Genomic DNA, 25,636 nt, shown 5'->3' with positions numbered 1-25,636 from the left:
CGGCAAGTAGGTGGTAAGATGTTTTAAACAACTTTGGTGAAGAAATGTGGACGTAAACTTCAGGTGTGCTCGACTCTCAAGCACCGCATGTGTGGAAAAGTCCGTAAACAGTCTGGGCGTAAACGCGTCATCTGTTTTAAAATCTGTTGTTTGATTGGCCCGAAGCTGTCAGCGCGGTCTGACGTCGTCCGTTCTAGATGCCGGTAATCCTATATTTTTCGTTCACACATAGCGCTTACCGGTAAATTACTGGTAATCTTACAACCTGTCTTACTGGTAAATTGGGAGCACTAATTTACCGGAAATGTTCTGTTCACACATGATCTGTTAACTGCAATTTACCAGTAAATTACCAGTAAAAACTGTATGTGTGAAAGGGACTATTGTCAGGGAAGCGTTTTCTCTTAATTGAGGAGTTAACTCATCAATGGCGGGGAAAGAGTTAAAAAGGAAGGGAAATTGTTGTTCACTGAAAATATTTTTTTGTAGAAATTACAGTATTACAGGCAGCTGTTTGCCAGTAACTTGCTGTAGATTTAAATGTATGTTATTTACTGGCAACAGTTTGTTCAAAGTTAAATGAACATTAAACATTAACAAGTCTTTATCTTTACAGATCAAACTGAAAATAATAGCCTCATGCAAACAGGGGCGTCATGCACCAATTTTTTTTTAAGGGGGCACAGTGTGCACAGATACAGAAATGTATGCATACACGGACATCAAACGAAATATTATAAAGCTTTCAGTCTTTTCCATGGCACTATTTTGAGCCTTCCTGCCTTCATGACAAAAACCTCCAAAATAAAAGTGTTGACTAACTTTCATATCAAATACTATTCAATCGGAATAATGACATTGGCATTTACATCTGGAACGGCATGTTTTGTTTATTCACGTTTTGGTTAATGACTTGTTTAATTGTGTCAATACATTTTGCACAACAACTGCATAATCCTATACAATTAATCTTATTTTAAAACCATAAAGTTTATAAACAACGAAAATTACATAAGTTATAGCCAGATTGATTTTAATGTTCAATAATGATTCAAAAAATTTTTTAGATACAAATTATTAGAGAAATTGATTTTTGCATTCGACTTTACCTCATGTGAACATGTGTGATATTCCGCGTCCCCGTGAACTTTGGCGAACTTTGGCGTTGTACCAAGAAGATGAATCTAAAATCTCTACTAATATAACGTTGAGACGGTCACATTTTAAACCATACAACCATACACAGAGGGGGTTAGCTGCACATTACCGTACTGGGGTTTGGAAATGTTGTGAACGTTTCTTCCACGTTTTAATTCCTCAGATAGCAAAATGCAGCAGCAACAGCAAAGAGCTCGTGAACGCGCTCAGACGTTGATGACATCATTGACTGCGCTGAATGCAGCGCCTGCCGCCAGCATAAAGTAATGTAACACGATCAAAACGGCAAAAATCTCCGAAAAGTGACAAGGATGCAGCACATAATTAATAATATTGTGCATATTAAACAGATTAAAAGACAAATAACAGATTAATGGACGCTTCTTTGATTTTGAGGCTCAAAAAACCAGTTTGAATGGGCATGACGCCTCTGCATGCAAAGCATTCTGGAAATCAAAATCTGAAGGAAAAATCTGAAAAAGGTTGGAGGATTGTAGGTACCCAGAATGCTTTGCATGAGGCTGTTATTTTATAGTTTTAATCTGTAAAGATAAAGACTTGTTAATGTTTAATGTTCATTTAACTTTGAACTAACAGTTTCCAGTTATTAACATACATTAAAATCTACATTAAGTTACTGGGAAACAGCTGCATAACTACAGCAATTGTACAGTGTTGTTTATTTACACTTGTATACACTGTAAAACATTTCTGTAGAAATTACAGTATAACTGGGTATTACATGCAACTAGCTGCCAGTAACTTACTGTAGATTTAACATTTATGTTATTTACTGGCAACAGTTTGTTAAAAATTAAATGAACATCAAACATTTACAGTCTTTATCTTCTACAGTAAGTGACTGGCAACCAGCTGCATAATTACAGCACATTTTTTAAAGTGTATCCATCATGGCGTTAAATCTAAATTAATCAAAGTTTAAGGTTTTAATCACAGGTTATAGTTTTATTCAATTATTTGTTAAGTCCTATTTAAAATTAAGTGATGCAACACAACTTAAATTAAAATCCTGTTTTAGCATTTACCTGTTTTGAAGGCATGAGATGTCTGTGAAAGCAAAAAACTGCGTCTGTTTTACAGAACTTAAACCATGCCATATTACTTCTTCCACACCATATTACACACTAAAGGGATTCTTGAAAAAAGGCCTTCATAATTAAATTAATAGGAGTGTAGATGAATAGATAAAATGTCCTAATTGGTGCATTGGTCCTAATGGTGTCCTGGTGGCTGGTGCGTATCTCCCAGTCCGGAGCGGTGCATGGTGGAGCTCAGGGAAGACTCGACCGCCCTACCGAAGAGGGCAGAGGAGCGTGGGCTTAACATCTGTCAAAACACCCCTCTACTGTATGTCTCCCCGGCCTCCAGCTCTATTCCCAATTGAATCTCTGAAAACACACTAGCAACCCTCGCTTCACCTGTAGTGGTGCTAGCGCATGTATTTTTCAAACCTATCCCCCTCCTTCCCAGCCAAAAGGAATTATTAATGCCACCAAAGTTGTCAAAGTTCTGTGCGATGATGCCGGTGGAATTGTACACATGCGGGGATTTTTCACAGCCCCAGATAGAGTGGTAATCAATGGGATAGAGGCAGAATAATGAACTATTTCCTCTAGCTGACGTGAGTCGGAACCCATTACTTGTCTGTTGTCAGCGGAAGGTGAGTTCAATATGTCCTGCTCCTCATAAATTCAGCAGCGCATTATCTAATGCATGCCCACTATTGTGAAGTCAAAATAAGACGAGCTGTCACCGGCCATTCGACAAATCAAAGACGAAGCGTGAAGAGAACTGAAAGGTTGGAGTGTTTGCGAGCGAAAATGCAAATTTGTAAAATAATCTATAGAGGGGTTTTTTCTCTCTACAATTTGCTGTACTGCTTGGATGTATTTATATAATACTTATCATTTTATTTCTTTAAGACGTGCCAGGAAAGCACATGCATTTGGGTTAGGGATTTATTGTGATTACTTGGGGATTTATAAATATTGGCTTTCAAGATCAAAAATAACTGAATGCCTATAACATTTTGTGTTCCCTTGTTTTGTGTAGATGATGCATATCTTTTGGCGGGGCTAAACATCGAGGAGGTCTATCCAGAGACGTCGAGTTTTATCACTTACGAAGGATCTATGACAATCCCACCCTGTTATGAGACCGCGACGTGGATTTTGATGAACAAGCCGATATACGTCACAAAGATGCAGGTATAGATCTGGCTTACGCTGGACTACAGAGATCGAAACACTTATTAAACATTTCCGAAATAATCTTGAGTTGGATCTGGTGGTGGGTCTAATGTAATTAATAGGTTTTGGAAACTCCAGGTCCTTAGACAGGTTTTAATGCGAGTCTGTTAGGATTGGATTGACTGTGAGATAATTGCCCGATCTGCCGGAGAGCCAGCATGCAATCTTTGCTCTTGTGTTATTTTGCCAGATGCACTCCATGCGACTGCTAAGTCAGAACCAGCCGTCGCAGATATTCCTCAGCATGAGCGACAACGTACGTCCGGTGCAGCCACTAAACAACCGCTGTATCCGCACCAACATTAACTTCAGCATGCAGGGCAAGGACTGCCCCAACAACCGGGCACAGAAGCTGCAGTATCGAGGTCAGGCTCTGTTTCTTTCACATGCTCAGTCTTCTTGAATTACAGAGAGTTATTAAACTTAAAGTCTGTTTCTGCAGCCATGTCGTAATTTTCAAAGACAGCACAGATCCCCAGGCAGAAAGGAGAAACTTATTACAGTGGTTTCAAAGAATAGATTAAATGATGTTATTGTGGAAAGCTCATGACATCTTTAAATTCACATTAATGCATTTGGCAGTAGAGGTTGGACAATATACTTGTTTAATATACCTGTGGCTAATTTTACAGTAAAAAAAATCACATCTCTTATGTGAATTGTTTAGCATTAAGTATAGTCACTTTATCTATAAACACAAAGTTAATATATGGACACACAACATTGTAATCTTAACACCCGTGCCTTTATCGGGGAACAATGTGTGCATGCATTTTAATAAAACTAACTTTAACAGTTAACATAAAACATTAACCTCCTTGTTTATAATAGGTTTTCAGCAGTAATAACAAGGCCAAATTGGATCTTTATTCAACCTGTTCTAAGTAGATTTTAAAAGATTTAAACAATAAGTCAAACTCATCTGGTTTGCTTTACAAGCGAATCGACATGAGAGCAATGCAGGCTTGATCTTTGCGTTTTGACGGTGTCACCGGCCAAGTAACAAATTATTTTACCTGGATATTGGTGGCAGAGACAGCAAGATATGACAATGGTTAATAAGTACAGTAGTTGATTGCCTGACCAGTGGTTGAAATACTTGACTAGTCTATGCAAGTCCTATTGATGTTTTTATACAATTTAGTGAATAAAATTTTATCAGTTCATGTGGGCCTTGTGAATCAACCCATGACCTTGGTATTATTAACACCGTGCTCTGCAGGTACAGGAAGTGATTTTGTTAAAGAAATTAACTGAAAAGGAGTCACGTGTTTTTCATTCTGTTCACTTTTCACATTTGTGACCTTTGCTGTGTTTCATCAAATGTAAAGGCAGTACCAGCATGTGTCTATTCAGGAAAAAATAATTGCCATGCCAGAGTACCATAGTTCATACTTAAAAATAGACCTGGAGCACAGAAATTGTTTTTTCACAATCTAGATTTTACATTAGCCTACACATAAAGTGACAGTGAATTTAATCATGCATAAATTAAACACTGAGATTGTTTCAAATGGATGGAATCCAACAATATGCATTAATAATAATATTAGCATAATTTGAATAGGATAGGATTGTTTAGTTCATTTGTAAATGCATAAATAACAGCAAGAATTGTGATTTAGCCTAACACATCAAAAACCGCTGTTAAATATCATATACATTATAGCCACATTACTAGATTAACTTATGCCAAAAATATATTTGAATGCCTTAGACATCAACAACAAAATATATGGGAAACATTTTCTCTAGCTTTTAGATAATATCTTTTTTCTTCACATACTACTATGCCAACATGATATCATGGAGATTCGTGTAATAATAAAATTTTTTATTTAAATTAATTTATTCGTGTCCATGGCCGAAATTCACCTTTTTTCGTGCCTTGAGCATGGATGTCTTTTTCGTGTCACCTGTACAAATTTCTGTAAATAGTTTTTCGTGTCCATGGCACGACTTTCTATTTCGTGTCATTTTATGTATTGGTTTCACTTTTTAATCCACTATTTTTAAATAAATGTCGCTTGGGGTTGGGATTAGATTCGGGGTTTGTGTTAGGATGTAATTTTATGTATTGGTTTCTACATGGTTTTTTTCTGCTTTTAAAGCTATTCTCGCCTGGAGTTTGGGGTTAGAGTTGAGGTTTGGATTAGGATGTCTAAAAAGAACTAACAGAAAGTGATTCTAACCCCAACCCCAAATGACAATGTTAAGAAAACAGGAAAAAACAGAGAGAAAAAAATACATAAAATGAAACGAAAAATAATTTTTTTTTATAGAAATTCATGCGAGTGACACAAAAAGACATGAAAAAGGCACGGAAAAAGCAGAATTTCTTGCCATGGACACAAATAAATTTATAACAAATTTTCGTGACTGTAACACGACTTTCTGTGAGATCAGTCTGACTATGCATGATTATGTTTGGTTGCATTTTATTATTTGCATTTAGCAGCACTATCAGAACAGATGTAACAGACAAATAAATGCATAAAGAAGCAGTCCTTCTAGAAAAACGCGATTATGCAATTGCATGATTCAACGCATAATCAGCCAAAGTCCGCATATGTGAGGGGGCAAATTTTTTAAAATAGGTTGCACTTTCGCAGCATAAATTGCAGATTTCTGTGCGCAAAATGCGGGGCTTGCATGATTTCACTGCCCAGTCTCACCCCATGGCATCAATATTTGACGACACTTGACCATGCGTCAATATGTTGACGCGGAGGGTATACCTTTCGCGTCACTTTTTGACGAACTGGGGACTTCAATACTATCAGGTACGCGAAATTCTCTTTCCTATTTTCTTACCATTTTCTACCATTTTCGCGTCGGTTTAGGGTTAGATTTACATAATGACATCCCTACCCAAACCTATCCCTAACCCCAATGTCAGTTGACAACTGTTTAATTTCGCGTACCTAATAGTATTGAAGTCCCCAGTTCGTCAAAAAGTGACGCGAAAGGTATACCCTCCGCGTCAACATATTGACGCATGGTCAAGTGTCGTCAAATATTGACGCCATGGGTGTGAGACTGTGTTGGATTTCATAATCCCTGCATTTTTGTAGCAAAAATCACATATATATTAGCAGAAAGTTGAAAAATTTAGCATTTACTTCACACAAGCGCAGCCATGTCCCCTATTGCCATGGGAACATAATGTAATGACGTGAACATCTTTGAAAAGCTGCAAACAGTTTATGGAAGTCCCCACAATTTTTGCAAGTTCCCGCAATTTCATCGCATAAAAATTGCATAAATATCCAGCATATTCCATCGCATTTTTTTAGAAAACGTGCCACAAGATCAAGGTTTTTGGCCACAACAATTACAAAAAACCTATGCTTTTCTAGAAGGACTGAAGACCCTTAACAATATTGTGAGGGTTAAAGATGATGGAAAGGGAAAACAAGAACATTTTAGAGTACCAACAGAAACCAAAAGAATTACTGTGTTAAAAAGCTGTCATCCAGCAGAAAATCTTTAAATAAGTCCGGGTAATAATGAACTAAAGTAACTTATGTATTGTCTAGATCTAATCATAGCAATTAATTACGGTTGTATCTTAATCTGACTGGTCAAACTCGTTACAGCACTCATTCGAGTGGTTGAATTTACCATCCGGATGATGAACAAGCGATTCATAACAGATTTTTTCCTTTTTTACACTGAACTTAGTTTCGCTTCCTACAGAAGGTCTGGGAACCATGGCAGCTTTGAATGGCCAAGGACCGCCCAAGAGGCCATATGATCGACACGTAAAGCAACCATTCATGTTTCGCTTAGTGTCACATTACATCATGGCTAAATGTCTGATGCATTCAAAGATTTCTTGATGCAGTTAGTGGACTCTAAAAGAGAGATTTTAACCTGTTTGCCATTGTTGCCATCAACTTTAGAGACGTTCGTGAATGATGGTTGCACACTGGTTGGTGGCGACATTTTCATGCTCTTAAACATGACCTTGGCCACTTTGAATTAGCGGCCATGATCCCCGAGACTACACTGAACTTGTTAAAGAAATAAATATCTATAGGGTGAGGAAAAGAATTATGCATTTAATTAGCATTGGTTAGGTATCTGAGGTCAAGCGTCTTAAACGTGGAGATGTATTCTTTTGTTAAACCAGCACACTGAGATGTCTGCAGGCTAATTGAATGTTAAATTTTAGCGTGGGGTGATTATATGTTAAGTGCAAGAGAAAATTTAAGTCAGGGAAACTGCACAATGAAATGTGCATCTTTAACAACCTAGCTTTTGGAGGAGTTTATTAGAAATAATTGCCGTTTTTAGAAGGCGGCCTGGCATTTTTAGCCACATTTAAACACTTTGGTGGGCACATGGCGGTTAAGAAGTGTGTTAGGGGCACCTAATATGTACCATATAAAATAACACAAACATTTCATTTTCCCATTTCCAGTGAATGAGTGGCTGCTGAAATAAAGCCAGGATGTGGATGAGTCCAAGAACACTAAAACAAGCAAATGAATGATGCAAAAAGGAAATGCTGATGGGACAGTACAGAGTCAAGACTGACATATATCCTGCCAGAAAAAGTCATGACGTTGTAAAGAATAAAGTAACCCCAGGAGAGACTTTGCACTGTTGGCAAAGAGATCCAATTTCATACATCCAATCAAAACTAGTGACATAAAAGTATAACAACTACTCAAATGTTTTGATACCTTTTTTGGGAAGAAAAACACTAAAAAGAAACATTGATTTCATAGCCTCTTCACAAGTGGAACTGGAAGTTTTTAGCCTTTGTACATATGGACGACAAATCCGGTACAAAGGGACAGGACATTGAAACGCCTAACCTAAACTGGACATCTTCAAAATCATCACTGCATCTTTATTTTGTGGGGGCAGCTGACATCATCCTAAAGAAGAATGTGAGGTGATACTGTCTGTAAAATGAGTGTCTTGGCCTTGTAAATATAATTATTCATGCTGAAAATGAATATGTAAAGATACAAATATCATAAAAAATATCAGAGGGAAAATAAATGAAAAAAGTTAAATATTTTACGCTTGGCGCACTTTGAATTTCCGGAGCAGAGCTGATGCCTTTTTTTGTTTTATTGTTTACAATGGTCATACACTGTGTTTGATTAATGTTATCGGCCCAATAAATGTGTTTGGAAAGTTAATATGTGTAAATATTTTTCAATATGTCTTCGCCGAGTGTTTTTTTTACAGAATATGTTTTGATGTTGATATCTTACAAGCTACTTTGAGGTATTTGGTTTTATTTGGTCTGAAACACATTAAATTGGTCTGAGCGCAAAAATGATTAGTCTGAACAGCAGAGTTTAATGAGGCAGAATCTAACTGAGGAATCGTCTCAGCTTTCTCCATGTTGATTTGCTGTGGACTTACTTGCCTTAAGCAGATGGAGGCAGAATTGAACCCCCACCTTTTGTTTTAATTATATCTCAATCAATGAAGCATGCCTGTTGTTTTAACCCCGGTGTGAGGAAAAAACACGGCCTGGGATTCTGATATTTTATCTTCGCACCTTACAGATGGCTAATAAAAAGATAAGGGAGGCAGAAAGTTTCAACAGCTATAGCTGATGGTTATTGCGACCATTTTTCTATCAAGCCCGCAGTAGAAGAGGCAGAATTGAACCTTTTGATAGATAAATACTCCCAGTGTTTCACTTCTGACAAATAATCACCCCAGGCCTCCAAGCACCTGTGATACAGTGTATCTCACTGGAACAGACTCACTTTTTCTCTCCGTGATACCCATTCCTGCCAAGGACTATAAATATCAGGAAACCGGAAGCGTGGTGCTCAGATGTTCAGACGATATTAATTACATTACATTAAAAAGGCAATGAAAAGGTCTCTGGATCTCTGGGAATTTAAGCGCAGCACCAGCTGTGTGAAATGATGCAGGACTTTTGTTTAAAGAGTCTGTGGAGAAGCAGATGTCCAGATACTCAAAGGGTCAGTGATTCGGTCAGACAGCAATTTCAGGACAAAGAGGAACAACCAATTATAACATTTTTTTTGTTAATTGCCATATTCAAATACGCAGCAAATGCATTTATTATCATCCAATCCTTTGTCTTGTTAAAACAGTGGTTATTTGGTCAACCTCATTTTGCCAAGTGAGCGATGTCATCAGGGCAACCTATTGTTTTTTGTAAATAAAACCTTAACCCACCTCTATACAACCAGCTATCCCTGGTTGTAAGCTTAAGCTTGAAAAAAACTTCTGAATTACTAAAATCTGGTTGGTTGGTTGGTTGAATGAAATGTTGTCACAGGGTCAACTTAATGTTGCCATGAGGACATCAACCACTTGGCAAATCCAGGACAGCAATGGTACTCTTCAATCTAGCGTTGGGTCAAAAAGGGACAAACCCAACACGTTGAGGTGTGATTTAACCTATGCTTGGTCATGCACCCCGCCTATAAGGAAACACTGTAAAACCTAGCAGTGTGGCATTATTTTATAAAAATGATTGAAGCTTAAAACAATGAAAATATACATGGCTATTTAATTTCAAAATTGTATGAATCATGTTACTATTTGTTGCAATCTTTTTATTATTATTTTTTTACAGATTACATTACATTCACAATCATTGTATTGCAGTTACTTTTGGTTGTAATAGGAATCGATTGCTAAAATAAATAAAAACTCCTTAAAGGTGGAAATAGGCTTTTTTGAAAATAGGCTCATTTTCCAGCTCCCCTTAAAGGACAAGTTCGGTATTTTAGACTTAAAGCCCTGTTTTCAGATTGTTTATGGTCAAATAGAATGGTTTTGACTGAAATTTCGACATTTTCGGCTGCCCTGAGAATTTTCGCGTGTTTGTGTTTCAGCTCAGACCTCTACAATGGGTTTAATGGTGCACTGGAACAATCCTTCCTAAAATGCATTAAACTTTCGTTTACAAAGACGTGAAACTCACCGAGTGGTCAGGGGTGTTCACTGGTATGCTCACACAAAAATCGTTTCAAAAGACGCATTCCAACAGGTTTTATCGTAGTTTTTACCAACTCCATTGACTGTATTAGACGTCCTGTGAGGTACGGTATTACTCCGCGCCGGGAACTTTGTTTCTATTCTTGCAATTGGCAAAGGCGGATTAGCGCCACCACCTGGGCTGGAGTGTTTATTATTCAAGCTCTAAGCGGAAGAATGTACGGGTGTAAGGCGTTTGGGGAAATAGGTCCACAAGTTAACAACGAATGCTAAAACAGCTTTTGGAAAGCATCTTTTGCAGCGATATTTGTGTGAGCATATCAGTGAACACCCCTGACCACTCGGTGAGTTTCACGTCTTTGTAAACGAAAGTTTAATGCATTTTAGGAAGGATTGTTCCAGTGCACCATTAAACCCATTGTAGAGGTCTGAGCTGAAACACAAACACGCGAAAATTCTCAGGTCAGCCGAAAATGTCGAAATTTCAGTCAAAACCATTCTATTTCACCATAAACAATCTGAAAACAGGGCTTTAAGTCTAAAATACCGAACTTGTCCTTTAAACATTAGATTTTTACCATTTTGTAATATCTTCAGCAGATCTCCAGGTCTGGCGGTACCACTTTTAGCTTAGCTTAGCATAAGCCATTTAATCTGAGTAGACCATAAGCATTACACTCAAAAATGACCAAAGAGCTTCAATATTTTTCCTATTCAAAACTTGACTCTTCCGTAGTTACATTGTTTAGATGTGCAGATATGGCTAGGAACTATACTCTCATTCTGGTTTAATAATCAAGGACTTTACTTCTGTAACATGGCTGCAGCAGGAGCAATGATATTACACACCGCCCGAAAACCCTTGGTAACTTTCAATACCCGGGGACTATTTTCGGGCACTGCGCTTTTCTTATTTTTTATAGGAAAAATATTTAAACTCTTTTTTGAGCGCGATGCTAATGGTCTAACCAGATTCAATGGATTATGCTAAGCTATGCTAAAAGTAGTACCGCTAGGGTGGCCATTCGTGCCGGTTCTTACGGACACGTCCCGAACAGGATGTCGGGTGCGTTCTCCGGAGGTTGCGTTTACGTCATCAAAATGTAATATTTCGTGTTCAATTTCAGAAAAGCAACCGTTAGATTTCAAGGTAAGATTGAAACTACAATGATTGTATGTCTTAAAAATTTATAAATCTTAATTTTCTAATGTATTTTAACTGAAATGTGAGAACATTGATGACGTATGCGGTCAAGCAACGTGACTTCTGGAGAATGCACCCAAGTTCGGGACATGTCCAGCGGAACTGGCACGAATGACCACCCTACAGTAGGTACCACCAGACCCGGAGATCAGCTGAATTGATTCCAAAACGGTAAAAGTCAAATGTTTAACTCTAGGGGAGCTGGAAACGAGTCTATTTTCTAAAAAAGCGGAGTGTCCCTTTAAAAGAAAACATACAGATGCACTACTGTCACTGAAATAACATCACAATGCAAAATCGTTTAGTGGCTGTTTACACCTGAGTTTTGGTTGATCGGATCACCAGTGGATGACTTTAAAGACCGGTATAAATGGGGTGTGAAGTGTTTTCAGATCGTCCACTTTTGCTCTCATTTAGAGGTAGTTGAAAACGCATTCGACCAGATTGGTGTAGATGCGCATGTGGTCGAATGTGTTCAAGCAGCCACACAAGACTGCCCACTCTCCGCCTATTCGTTTTTATATTGTGGACTCGCCCACAGACCATCCCCTTACAGTAATCAGGCCAAAGGTGGACAAAAGAGACGGATTAAAACACCAGCTGTAAACGTAAAATTGACTCTATCGTCCACTTGTGATCCAATTGATCAAAACGCATCTTGATACCTCATAAAAACAGCCCCTTAGTGGTCCTAAAAATTGGCTTATTAAGATTTTTTTTATCTGAAAGGACATTTTCTCTCTCTCTCTCTCTCTCTCAGTTACTGTTTAGGTTCACTCTGTAATCCAGTAAAAACAGCAACGCGTGAAACCCCTGTTAGCAGTTTTAGGAAAAGTAAATGTGACTTTAAAATGTTGGGGTTTGTTGGTGTTGGTTGTTGCCTTTACAGTAGACACACCACAAAACTTCCCTGAAAATCACATTGTGAAATGTACAGAATGAGGACGGCCTGAAAAGTGTTGCCCTCAACAGCTGCGTGGAGGTTTATATTCTCCACTTTTTCTGTCTTATTAATCATGCTTTACAAAGGTCAAGATTCAGCTTCAGCTGTGTGGTTTTGATCTGCTGTTTCACTTACTTCTGTCCTTTATATAGCTGTAATATCTCACAAAAACTGACCACCTCCTTACTAAACGTGTTTCACAAAAAAAAAGTCATGGTAAAAACAAGTCTCAGATTCAAAGTTTATTATGAAACTGTATGTGAGCGTGTATCAAACTGCTCCTTGTAGTTCAGTAGTCAGAATTGGCCTGGGGGCCTTTGGGATCTTTCACTGTTAAAATCACCACTTAAAAACTCCCAGAATGCACCACAAAATCAGAAAGATATTTAGAGATGCGTTCATGGTTCTTAATTTTCTTAAGTTGTCAGTGAACAAAAGCATGTGTCTATGTATGAAGACAAAGTCTAATTTTGTATCTTAACTGATTTTGTAATGATCTCTTATTTGCAATGTGCATGAAAGAGAAATAACCCTGCAAAATAATAATCCTATTTACAAGAATTAGAGATATACGAATATTAACACCCCCCCACCCATTATGTATTTGTTTTTTATGTCTGTTTTGCAATTATATCTTTTTTATTATATGATTTAATGCCTGAATGTCATAATGTATGTACTTTAACTGTTTTGCTTAATAAAAAATGTCACTGTACTCTTTAACGCCTACAACAAGATGCATAATGGCATGTTACTGTATAATCTAAACATCAGTTACGTTTTAATGCGCAACATTATAATCGTGCCACGGGTAATTGAGTCATCAGCGTTTTAATGTTAAGTACATTAAGACTTTTGCCTGCACCCTGATTCGTGCTCACAGTATGGAGATTCAGTATGGAGTGGAATGAGACACAGCATGTGTGGTTATAACTACAGTAATAACTTCTGCACAGTATTATTCTTACTCTCTTGATTTTAACACTTCTTTTATGAGTCAACAGATGGACCGCTCTTGCCTGCCAGTATGTTGAAGAAATTTTTCACGAGAGCACGGCTGCAAATCTTTCTCTGCTGTCTACTGGGATTTTCCTTTATTTTACAGCCCAACACAACTCAAAATATATGTTCTCCTGTTTATCTCCTCTACATCTAGATGCAGCTCTCTCTTCAGTTTGGCTTTCTCCCGAAGCTCTCATGGCTCCCCTTTCTCTCCGCCCACTTACATCCCTCTCTTTGTACGTCTCATTATTTTACCCAGACTGCACCGCTCCAGCCAAAGCAAGCAACACAAACTGCATCTATTCAGAGATGTAGTGGGCAGAGTCGACTCCAGGCTGATTTTCTTAAAGTTAATTCCCAGGCATTACATCTGAGAGCTTTGTTATCCTTCCTATTCAAAAGACTGGGTCTTAACAGAAGCCTCGATTCCTTTTTGAGTGTGACGCAAATGGGAAAAAAATCAAGCGTTAGTCATAAGCTTGAGCAAATTAAATGCAACATAATGTAAAGGAGGTCAGACGGGAGAGAGTTATCACAGTTCGGCATTTATCCCAAAATGGCCTTACCATGCCAGGCCTTAAAACATCAAATGCTGCTGTCTCTAACAAGTTGGCAGTTAGATTAATGAGCAGGGTGGAGGGAGGGGGTGCTATTATTCTACCTCACCGACCGTTTCGGCGCACACGGGCTGAATAATAATATTTCATCCCTCACTCTCTTTAAATCCAATTAGCTGAAAGAAAGTGCTTTGTGGCACCACGCCGCATCAATTATTCATTTCAGTTTTTACACCCAATCCATGCGGATTCCTGTGCATATTAAACGGAGGGAATGCCGCAGCCCTGCCAGATGTGCTGATCCTGGTCATTTTCATCTGGTGCCTTTCTAGAGAAATGAAAGCCCATCATTCTAGCTCACAAACATAGACATCTACTGCCCAATAGATCCGTTATGCTTATTGGTAACATACATATCAAATCAGAAGATTGCATGCTACAATGTTGGACAAGGGAGCCTGATCAAAGTCGAGGGAGATATGGTTTCTTGCTGCCATAAGTGGAACAACATACACTTCATTTTTTTGTTAGCATTTGCTTTAAAGAACGTGTGCTAGGGTGCGTTTCACAAATGAATCGTTAGCCAACTATGGTCACAAGTTCTGTCGTTACAGTATAGTTCAATAATTTGAGTGTTTCCTGAAACCTTTGTTTCGGCAGACATTATTGTAGACTTACAAAATAATTAAGCAACATGCAGTGCATGTTATATCTATCACTGTAAATATATACCAATAATATTTTACATGTTTTGTTTGCAAACAGAATAAAAGCGCTGTTTTTTTGCGCATGTGTGCAAAGAAACAAACGGTGGTAAATAGCACTAAAAGTGTTATTGGGATGTAATCATAGAGGAACCACTTTTAGTGCGGACGTTCCACTCAATTGGCCAGCAACGAGGGCGAGACATCTAGCCTTTATACATATCTATGTTTTTTTCTCTGAATAAGTTTAGGTAACTTGTAAAGATAACAAAATTACAAAACCAGCAAATTATTGCATGCACATACGGTACACCATGATTATTTATTAAGATTTCAGAATGAGCACGTTTGTCATTAATACTAAATATGCTGCGGTCTGTCTGCTGATCTGATACTGTAATAAAGATGAATGTATAGTAATTTACTGTTTAAAAAGCAAAATGTACAACATTCAGTAAATAACTACATAATTAGGATGTTTGCATTGTAATAGTGTACAGGGAGACTTTAGATATAAAAACAGAGAGTAGTAAAGTGATGTTTTATCATTAAAATCTGATAACGTCATTGATTTAATAGAACATTTGGGCATACCAATATGGCGGCGCGGTGGCTTCACAATTGTGACGTCATCCGCAATCCAGTCATTTATATAGATCAGTGCTTCAGAAGCAATGTATGTTATAAACCTGTACAGCAATAATCTGGCATTAAATCAATCTAAAAAGATTCTTTAGTAGGCATACTGCACCTCCTACATGATATCATCTACTATATTGTTGAACCAACATGGGTTAATTAATGGTTGTTTTTGTGTAAATAATCGTTATTAGCTAGTTAGTTTCTACATCTATGCATTGTACTCTAGTGGTTCAGCAGCGAGTTATGCTGTTTTTTCATATGCTTAAAGAGAATGGTTTACCAAAACTAAGTTACTGGGTTGATCTTATTCACATTTTCTAGGTTAAAAGAAGCACTGGGGACCCAATTATAGTACATAAACATGGAAAAAGTCAAATTTTCATGGTATGTCCCCTTTAAGAAATTAAAGTGTTCGGTAGTAGAAATGACTTGGATAAATAAAGAAGAGTCATTCAAAATCTTTAATCACATATACTGTAAACAGAAATACTTTTTTAAGATAATACATTATAAAAATTCCCTGGAATGTCAGAGGCCACAGGAAGTCATCGATTGGCTGTTCAAAGTGTATACCAATGTTAAAAGTATACCACCACTCAATGAATCTATACAGTACCATCACTTAAGATGAATCTGACCATGGGAAATGAAAAACCTTTGCCCAGACAACCAAATTAAAAAGTTTAATTGCTTGAGGTGGGAGGAGGAAATCTGTCACTTTTGCCTAATTGGGTTTTAACTCCTGCCAACTGCCCCACTTTCAGTCTCTCTGGGAAGTTCATGGAGTAGAGCGTAAGGTTAAAGCTCAGCTCCATCACTTGGCTCCAACCAGGTAAACTGTGTAGGTAGAAATCAATCTGATATGTGGTCATATCTGCACAATGTATATCGTAATGGTGGAACCCCAAACTATATTATATCAGCCATTTGATGCTATAACTGATGTGCTGATGGTTTTAAATCGATCAAAAACGATTGAATACAATACGATACATTGGCGCATCTCTGTTAACTACTACAATGCATATGCAATGCAATGCAATGCAAAAAAAAAAAAAAAAAACTATTTTACTTCATCAGACACCTTGTTCTTGGCCTATTACACACAAAGGATTGTGGAATATCATAATCAGATCATAACTGAACAGTTTAAGGCATATTAGTAGACAGGATGTTTTCCAATTTGGATTCTTTGTAACTCCCCACATCTGTACACTGCCGGCAAAAGCAGTTTTTTTATGTTTCAGACAAAACATTTTTCCCTTGAAACTCTTTCAACAGATCAAATCCAGCAACTTCAAACAAATTTGCTCAAATGAAAATCTAAATTGGCAAATGCAAAACAAACACGTGTCTGCGCTGACACTGTATTATGACTGACAGATGCGAGATGGGAATGAAACAAGAGGTGTCTTGGTAATTTAAACAAATATGTTTGTTTGAAAAATATGTTTTTATTATGCACCTTCCAGACAAATTAGGACAATGTTGTCAGACTGATTTCGGCATAGCCATGTTTTGCCTAAAAGCAGTCTCTCTTGCTAAAAGCTTTTTTTTATCCACATCTGGAACACACAAGTCTATCCTGCTGATCATAATGTCACTGTGCCCTTGATCATAAGGCTTAAACTCCATTAGAAGCAGCACAGCAATATAACTGAATCTGAACTCAAACCAGTCTCTGACTGTGCAACTGTGTGTGACCAGACAGAAATCCTCAGATTACAGGTACAAACAATGCAATAGACCTCTTACGTAAAGGGCATTTTACACAGTATGAGGTCTTAATGGTGGTGTGGTGTACTGGATAATGCTCAGCATTGATAAATGGAAGGTTGCTGCTTTGATACTTGCATGAAGAGGGAGATCAACATTTTGGTTTTGAGCAAATCACTCAATGCCAAATGCATAACTAGTATAGTAATAATGTATAGGCAGCAGGTTGTTATCGCAGATATAAGCCTGACAGTGTGATCAGGTCTTGTATCACACTGAAGGGGCTTATTTAGCGATAACAACCAGCTGCATGTATATTATCCCGCTTCCTACGTAACTTTTTACCTCATAAGTAAGGTTAGGAACATTTAATATTAATTTTTAATATTTTATTAGCTAATTTTTAACGAATGCAGACGTTCAAATGTCAAGAACACGCTATTTGGTTTGATCATTTGTAAATATAATGTCATACGTGTTATTTTAAGACATATTTATCAATAATTTTGTGTACTATTAAACTGTACCTGGATTATCGTGTGTTATTAGCTTTAAATGGTTGTTATCTAGGTAAAACAAACCTGCAAATGTCGCGACTGGCCAATCAGAATCAAGCATTTTAGAGTGCCGTGTAATAAGTGTTTCTAAAGTATCCTTTGGAGACTGTCCTTCCAAAATATCGGCTTTATAGGTTGTTTGCACAAGCAGCTTATTAAAGCAACACTATGTAGTTTTTTTACCTTTAAATAATGTCTCTAAAATTATTTCAGTGATAGAACAACTTTTAACTGGACAAATTGTACTGTTGCTGCAACCTGAGCAGCCTCCTAGCTGCTACAAGCACACTCTGAAAGTGGCGGTGGAGGGTAGAGGACACAGCCCCGCCCCTCCCCCTGCCTGCAGAAGAGTGTCTGATACCAGGCACTGTTGCGCTTTTCAACCACATGGGGGAGCTGTAAATCATTTTTACATGGAAACTACATAGTGTTGCTTTAATACGATGTACAGTTATGTTTTAGAGATAAGCGCCCTCTATTTATTGCCTTCAAAGGTTGTTTCCCTTATGCATCAGATTAGACACATTTATTTTTCTGCCTTTGAAATGTTTTTTATAAACATTTTCTAAATACATTTCCTCTGCTTAGTTTTAGCCTTTCTTGTGAGTTTTCACACCTCAGAGATGCAAAAATGTAAATACTTATTTATGTCCTTGATCTTAAAAATCCACTATAATAAACATTAAGAAGATTCATGTCTAGTGAAAGTAGCTCTCTTGGAGATGGTTGCTTAGCAACACAGCCCGAGTAACAAGAGCAGTACAGAGACATACATGTAACCGTGTAGCACGAGATTTTCTCATATCTATTTATTTTATTCTAAGAACTCACAGTTACGTCAGAAATGTTTGCATCTGTTTCTAAGGACGCTCATAAATGTTTTCTCTGTTCTAACACATTTTAGGCATTTTAGGTGTTTAAGTAACCGTAATCTAGGTGATACATTTGCTTGTAGATTCATGTGTTAATGCAAACCTAAGACTTCAAAATTAAATGAATGCAGAGTAGGGGAGAGCAGCGGCGAAAGTACTATTTTTCAGAAAAACTTAATTTTAAAAGATAATGTTATAGACAGAGATATATTTTTGCTGTGGTCTAACTCACAAGAGTGGTCTATCAATACCAAATGTAAAACGACTTCAGTATAATTTCACTTTAAACATAAGTAGTGAATTGTTACTTTCAACCCCACCTGCAGGGACGAAAGTAACACACAGGTAAGTAACACAACAAAACAAGATAGATTTTTGTGTTACACGTGTTTTTATTAAATATAAAAAACTGTGCCCTCATAATATGTAAATGCAAACATATTTTGTAATTTATCTTTGTAAAAAATAATGAAATTACATTTTCATTTTAAAATGTTTCAAAAGCAACCAACAGTGCAAACTTAAATTGTTGAGAATAAAATATTTTTTCATAAGTTTGAACACTATGAAAATGAAATTAAATCAAATTAGAATAATACACATTTTCAACATATACAATAGTATTAGCAGTGGGAAAAAGTAGTGTTACTTTTTTCCCGACAGGATCTCCTCACATTTAAACCCGATTTACTTTTATTTTGAAAAACTCTGAGAAGTCAAAGTTGTGTTAGAGCGCTAAATAACCTGTAGATTGATCAGTACTTTAATACATGAAACGAGAAATACAACTTGTTATAAGAAAAAAATGACTGCTTTAGGAATTTACTTATCATAGTTGAAAACGCCTTTCTGGATCTACACGCGGAAAACGATGAGTGAATAACACTATATTTGTCAGCTCTGTCAAGGGTTTGTGTGCTTTCGATGCTGTCATAGTTTGGGAGGCAAATGTTAGCAGGGCTCAGAGAAAATCACTTTCGTCCCGCGTTACTTTTGCCCCAGTTCTCCCCTACTGTACATTGGTTTTATTTAATTAAATGTGCGGATGTGTGCACAATTAAACAAACAAGACAATATTTGTAGCGGTAAATGACGCTCATTATCCGTGAAGCACGGACGATATGATCTGTTCTTAATTATTGTGAGTGCAACACTTCACAGAGCAATAAGTTTGTGCCCCCCAGGAGTGAATTGTTATTCAAACCAAAAGGGCAAGCTTTGACATCCTGCCTGATATACTAATGAGGCCATAAGCATTGATTTGTGAATAATACTTTAATCCAAGTGTTGGCAACAGACGCTTACAGACAGGGCCCTCTGTTTTCAGAACAAATCTCAGATTGACCTGATGCAGGAATTAAGCAGCTACAAATCCAGAAAATTCTCTTTAACCCTGCAAACTCATTAGAGTTATAATGGGTCCTCCCAGACGATAAGTGTATTGCTCAGATGTTGCGCTCAGGGTATCTAAAAATGATAGAAAATCAATGTTAAACAATTCCGCTTGCTTTTATAAGTTATATCAACACAACTCAAAAATATTAGGTTGAATTGACTTGCCAGCTGTTTTTACTTCATGCTGCCTTTTTTACAGTGTGGTTGTGTTATGGCCAATTTCGAAACACCTCTTTATGAATCCTCCAAACATTTACAAATATTTTGTTTCGAATCAGTGTTTCGGAGCATGTTTTAAACAGGTTTATTATTTGTTTGCCCTAAATAAAAAAATTTAAACACAATACATTTTATTTAATGCCTTAATTAAAGGTAGGGTACATGATCTCGTAAAGCCAATGTTGATATTTGAAATCACATAAACAAACACGCCCCTACCCCAATAAAATCTGGACCTTCTTTTGATAGACCCGCCCCACACATACGCAAATCAGGCAACGATGTCGGTTAGAAGACACGCGCCTTACTGCTGATCGGATACAAGTGTGTTTTGATACTTGGCCCAACTCCCTTTTTCAAAGTGTTTTTGACAAATCATGCACCCCGCCTTTAAAATTAATGGTTGGACTGAGATCTTCTTGCTTTTTCAATGTTTTCACCAGCAGGTGCCAAAATATTTAGGCACTTTGAAACAGTGAATCAATTTTCAAAGCAATTGGTTCTGATTCGAAGCTTTGAAAAGACCTGTACTGAAACTGTAAAGGAGATATTATGTGAGATTCTCTCTAGAGAAATATCTGAAATTCAGGATACCTTAGCAACTGTTCTACTTTGCCCTTCATGTACATGTAATCTCATTGATGTCATGAATTCGGTCTCATTGGCCGCTTTGTCTTTGTTTCACCATGTGTTGTGTTGTGTTTATGTTTTGACAGCTCCACACGTGCGCGCCTTCCACCTGGTGACCTCATTATCTCTGACTCTTCTCACCGGCGTCCCACACCTGATCCATATTTATTGCCCATCCGGTTTGATTTAAATTCCCCTCGTTTCCTCTGTTCCTTGCAAGTTCGTCTTTGTATGTTCGTGCCCGCTAGCCTGGCTAGTTCTAGTCCTGTCGTGTCGAGTAACTGTGTGTAGTTTGTTTGGATTATTTACCGTGCTCTCTGCTGCCTTATCCCTTCAGATTCCTCGCCCCACTGTCAGTCTCTCCCGAGTGGTGTGTTCCCCGCCTAGCCACCACTTACACTCTGTCTGCGGATTCTCTGAGCGCCGACTACATCTAGCGCTGTCCAGCTGCAGTGCGCTCTGCGCATAATCCTGCTTAAGACTCGGACGCCTGCTGTGCGCTGTCCAGCACTTTTCTCTGCTGAAGACTCAGTCCGCCTCTCTCTCTCTCTCCTGCTGTGCCCCGCCTGGAACTCTCTCTGCCCTGTGACGGGTTGTTTCGAGTGTGGACGGAGGGTGGATGTCCTACAGCCCTGCTGGGTTTCCCACCGCGAGTGCCTGCCTGTTCCTGACGTCACAGAGTGTTTTGCCTTTCACATTTACATTTTTCATGAAGACATAGAGTGTTATCTCCTATACATACCTGACATTGAGTTTCTTATTAAAAACCTCTGCATTGGGATTCCTGACTTTTGTGGTTCCTGACAGGACGAACTTGCCAAGATGGATCCCGCGGAGGTTGATGCTCTCCGGTCAGCACTCGCCCAGCAGGGTTCATGGTTAGGACAACACTCGGCTCGCCTCACCACCACTTCTCAAGAGGTTGAGGGTTTATCAACCCGTCTGAATGACCTTTCCTCTCGGCTTGACCAGGTCAGTCATGATGCCACCCAGCCCAGTCAGTCGTTGCAGACGGAACCTCACGTCACAGCTCCACCTCCATATCACGGCGATCCCGCCTCCTGCCGGGCTTTCCTCTCACAATGCTCTCTGGTTTTTGCCCTCCAGCCCCGCCGCTATGCCTCTGAACGCACCCGGGTTGCGTATGTAATCACCCTTCTGGTTGGCAAGGCGCGCGAGTGGGCTACGGCCGTGTGGGATGCCAGCGACCCTTGCTGTCGGTCTTTTGATGAGTTTAGGGAAGAGATGGAGAAACTCTTCGACCGATCGGTGCGCGGGGACGCCGCTGCAGCTCGCTTGGCACATCTTGTTCAGGGCAGACTCACAGTTACTGATTATGCAATTGAGTTTAAGACTTTAGCGGCTGCCTGCCACTGGAATGAAGCAGCTCTCCGAGCCCAGTTTGTAGAGGGGTTGTCCGACGATCTGCAGGACGAGATCGCTCTTCATGACCTTCCTCCGTCACTTGATGCCATCATTGATCTCGCTCTCCGGATCGAGGCTCGGAGACTGCTTCGTAATCAGCGACGCTCCATCCGTCAGCGAGTGTTTACAGAGGAGACCACCACTTCCCCTTCTTCACCTTTACCATCAGCCGAGCCTGAACCCATGCAGCTGGGGCGTTTGCGCCTGTCACAGAGAGAGAGAGAGAGGCGCATACAGAAGGCCCTGTGTTTGTATTGCGGGAAGCCCGGGCATTTTGCAAGGGTCTGCCCGTTAAAAGCCGCTGCCCATCAGTGAGTACGGGAGTCCTGGTGGGCACTTCTTCAAAACTCTCCCCTGTTTCCAGTACCCAACTCCCCGTCATTTTGTCCTTCGCTGGGCGTGATCATCCGTCCACTGCCCTTCTCGATTCTGGTGCGGAGGGCAACTTCATTGATGAAGCGCTGGCGCGCGCTTGGGGTGTTCCGGTTGTTCCTCTCCAGTCCCCCTTGGATGTCTGGTCCCTCAAGGGGCAGCAGATGGCGCGGATTACACATTGCACTTCTCCTGTGAGTCTCTCTGTGTCTGGTAATCATCGTGAGGAGATTGTGTTGCACGTCCTTCATGCGTCTCTATCCCCTATTATTTTAGGGCATGGATGGTTAGCGCAACACAATCCTCACGTTGATTGGCAGCATAGTATTATCTTGTCTTGGTCCCAGTCTTGTCATGTGTCATGTCTTGGTTCTGCTGTTTCTGGTTCTGTTCTTTCTCTTCCTCAGGTTCCGGCGGTCGATTTAACCGGGGTCCCGGCGGAGTATGCGGATATCGCTCAGGTGTTTAGTAAAGCCCGGGCCACCTCCCTGCCTCCTCACCGGCCATATGATTGCGCTATTGATCTCCTCCCCGGCACTTCTCCGCCTAAGGGTAGACTTTATTCGTTATCGGGTCCTGAGAGAGAGGCTATGGACCAGTATATTAATGATGCCCTGCGTGCCGGTCTCATTCGTCCCTCCACCTCGCCCGCAGGGGCGGGGTTTTTCTTTGTTGGCAAGAAGGACGGCTCCCTGCGCCCTTGTATTGATTATAGGGGCTTAAATGACATTACGGTTAAGAATAGGTACCCCCTTCCCTTAATGTCTACTGCGTTTGAGCTCCTGCAGGGGGCGCGTTTCTTTACAAAGCTAGATTTACGCAACGCCTATCATCTGGTGCGAATAAGAGAGGGAGATGAATGGAAGACAGCCTTTAACACCCCTACCGGACACTTTGAGTACTGCGTTCTGCCGTTTGGCCTTTGTAACGCCCCCTCTGTCTTCCAGACTCTGGTCAATGATGTGCTGAGAGACATGGTTAACAAGTTTGTCTTTGTGTACATAGATGATATTCTCATCTTTTCTCCCTCTATGCAGGAACACACTCAGCATGTTCGCCGAGTCTTACGCCGGCTGTTAGAAAATAAGTTGTATGTCAAGGCGGAGAAGTGCGAATTCCATCGTAAGTCAGTTTCGTTCCTGGGTTTTGTTGTTGCCCCCGGTGAGATCCGTCCCGACCCTGCCAAGATCAAAGCGGTGGCCGAATGGCCAGTCCCCGACTCCCGTAAGGATTTATTAAGATTTCTGGGTTTCGCCAATTTTTACCGGCGATTTATCAGAAATTATGGTCAGATTGCTCAACCTCTTACTGCTCTCACTTCCACTAAGGAGAGGTTTGTCTGGAATTCCAGTGCTCAGGAGGCCTTTGATATTTTAAAGTCCCGGTTTATCTCTGCTCCTGTTCTCTCTATTCCAGATCCGGCTGCTCAATTTATTGTGGAGGTGGATGCTTCGGATGTCGGGGTAGGCGCCGTTTTGTCTCAGCGGTCTGCTAAGGATGGCAAGGTGCATCCCTGTGCCTTTTTCTCCCATCGGCTAAACCCAGCAGAGCGAAATTATGACATAGGCAATCGGGAGCTGCTGGCGGTCAAACTGGCTTTGGGTGAGTGGCGTCACTGGTTAGAGGGGACCTCGGAGCCCTTCCTGGTCTGGACGGATCATAAGAACCTCGAATACATCCGTTCAGCCAGGAGGTTATCTTCTCGGCAGGCTCGTTGGGCGCTCTTCTTTGACAGATTTAACTTCACCCTCTCGTACCGGCCCGGTTCCAAGAATACTAAGCCCGATGCTCTCTCTCGTTTGTTCGAAAGCCCCGGTTCCGCTGGAGACGAAACCATCCTCCCGGAGGGGCGGGTGGTGGGTGCCTTGCGCTGGGGAATAGAACAGCGAGTGAGACGGGCCGGCCGGGAGGGGGAAGTGCCAGAAGGGTGTCCAGCGGGTCGATTGTGGGTTCCGAATGCGCTTCGCTCCGAGGTCATCCGGTGGGGTCACGAGTCCAAGTTTGTTTGCCATCCAGGGGTTCGGAGAACGTTGGCTACCGTTCGTCAGCGTTTTTGGTGGCCCTCTATGGGCCCCGATGTCAGACAGTTTGTGTTAGCCTGTCAGGTTTGTGCCCGTAATAAGGCCTCTCATCAAGCCCCTATTGGTCTGCTTAAACCATTACCCATTCCCTCTCGTCCTTGGTCACATATCGCCATCGATTTTGTAACCAATTTGCCTAGTTCTAAGGGAAACACTGTAGTTTTGACCATTGTCGACCGCTTCTCCAAGGCGGCTCACTTTGTCCCTTTGCCCAAATTGCCCACTGCCAAGGAAACCGCCCAGGTTATGATCGAACACGTCTTTCGCTTACATGGTCTGCCCACAGACGTTGTTTCAGATAGGGGTCCTCAGTTTATTTCTCGTTTCTGGCAAGAATTTTGTAGACAAATAGGCTCCACAGCTAGCTTGTCTTCAGGGTATCATCCTCAGACCAACGGGCAATGTGAACGGGCTAACCAAGATTTAGGTAGAGCTCTCCGCTGTCTGACATCACAATATCCGAGCTCCTGGTGCCAACAGTTACCCTGGGTTGAATACGCCCATAATTCTCTCCCTGTTTCTTCCCTTAACATGTCCCCTTTTGAGGCGTCCATGGGGTTTCAGCCCCCTTTATTCCCATCACAGGAACCCGATGCGGTGGTTCCGTCTGCGCTGGCTTTTGTCCGTCGTTGCAAACGCACCTGGAGGAAAGCTAGATTTACATTACGTCAGATTTCCAGACGAACCAAAGCCGCGGCCGACCGTCACTGTAGAACTGCGCCCCGTTTTATCTGTGGGCAGAAGGTATGGCTTTCGTCCAAGGATTTACCTCTCCGTGAGCCTTCTCGCAAGTTGGCTCCACGGTTCCTTGGGCCATACAGCATTGTTAAGGTCATTAATCCCGTGACGGTCAGGCTCAGAATGCCCCCAGCTCTCGGTCGGGTTCATCCAGTTTTTCATGTGTCTAAACTGAAGCCTGTGTATTTTTCCCACATTAA

The 25,636-nt window shown here is 40.2% G+C and overlaps 1 protein-coding gene across 1 annotated transcript in view; it reads left to right on the top strand.

Annotated features, from left to right (window-relative positions):
• ca10a (carbonic anhydrase Xa) overlaps positions 1 to 9,931 on the top strand; it is a 218,746-nt gene extending 208,815 nt beyond the window's left edge. The window contains exons 8-10 of the mRNA XM_065242389.1: positions 3,232 to 3,386; positions 3,619 to 3,793; positions 7,855 to 9,931. Of these exons, the coding sequence (XP_065098461.1) occupies positions 3,232 to 3,386; positions 3,619 to 3,793; positions 7,855 to 7,877 (353 nt within the window). The 3' untranslated portion in view covers positions 7,878 to 9,931. The remainder of the gene's footprint in view (positions 1 to 3,231; positions 3,387 to 3,618; positions 3,794 to 7,854) is intronic.
• Positions 9,932 to 25,636: the final 15,705 nt, after the last annotated feature.

Source organism: Paramisgurnus dabryanus, chromosome 1 (assembly GCF_030506205.2).
Source record: "Paramisgurnus dabryanus chromosome 1, PD_genome_1.1, whole genome shotgun sequence".
NCBI lineage: Eukaryota > Metazoa > Chordata > Actinopteri > Cypriniformes > Cobitidae > Paramisgurnus > Paramisgurnus dabryanus.
Note: the sequence above shows the minus strand (reverse complement) of the source record. Positions and strands in the feature narration are given on the sequence as shown.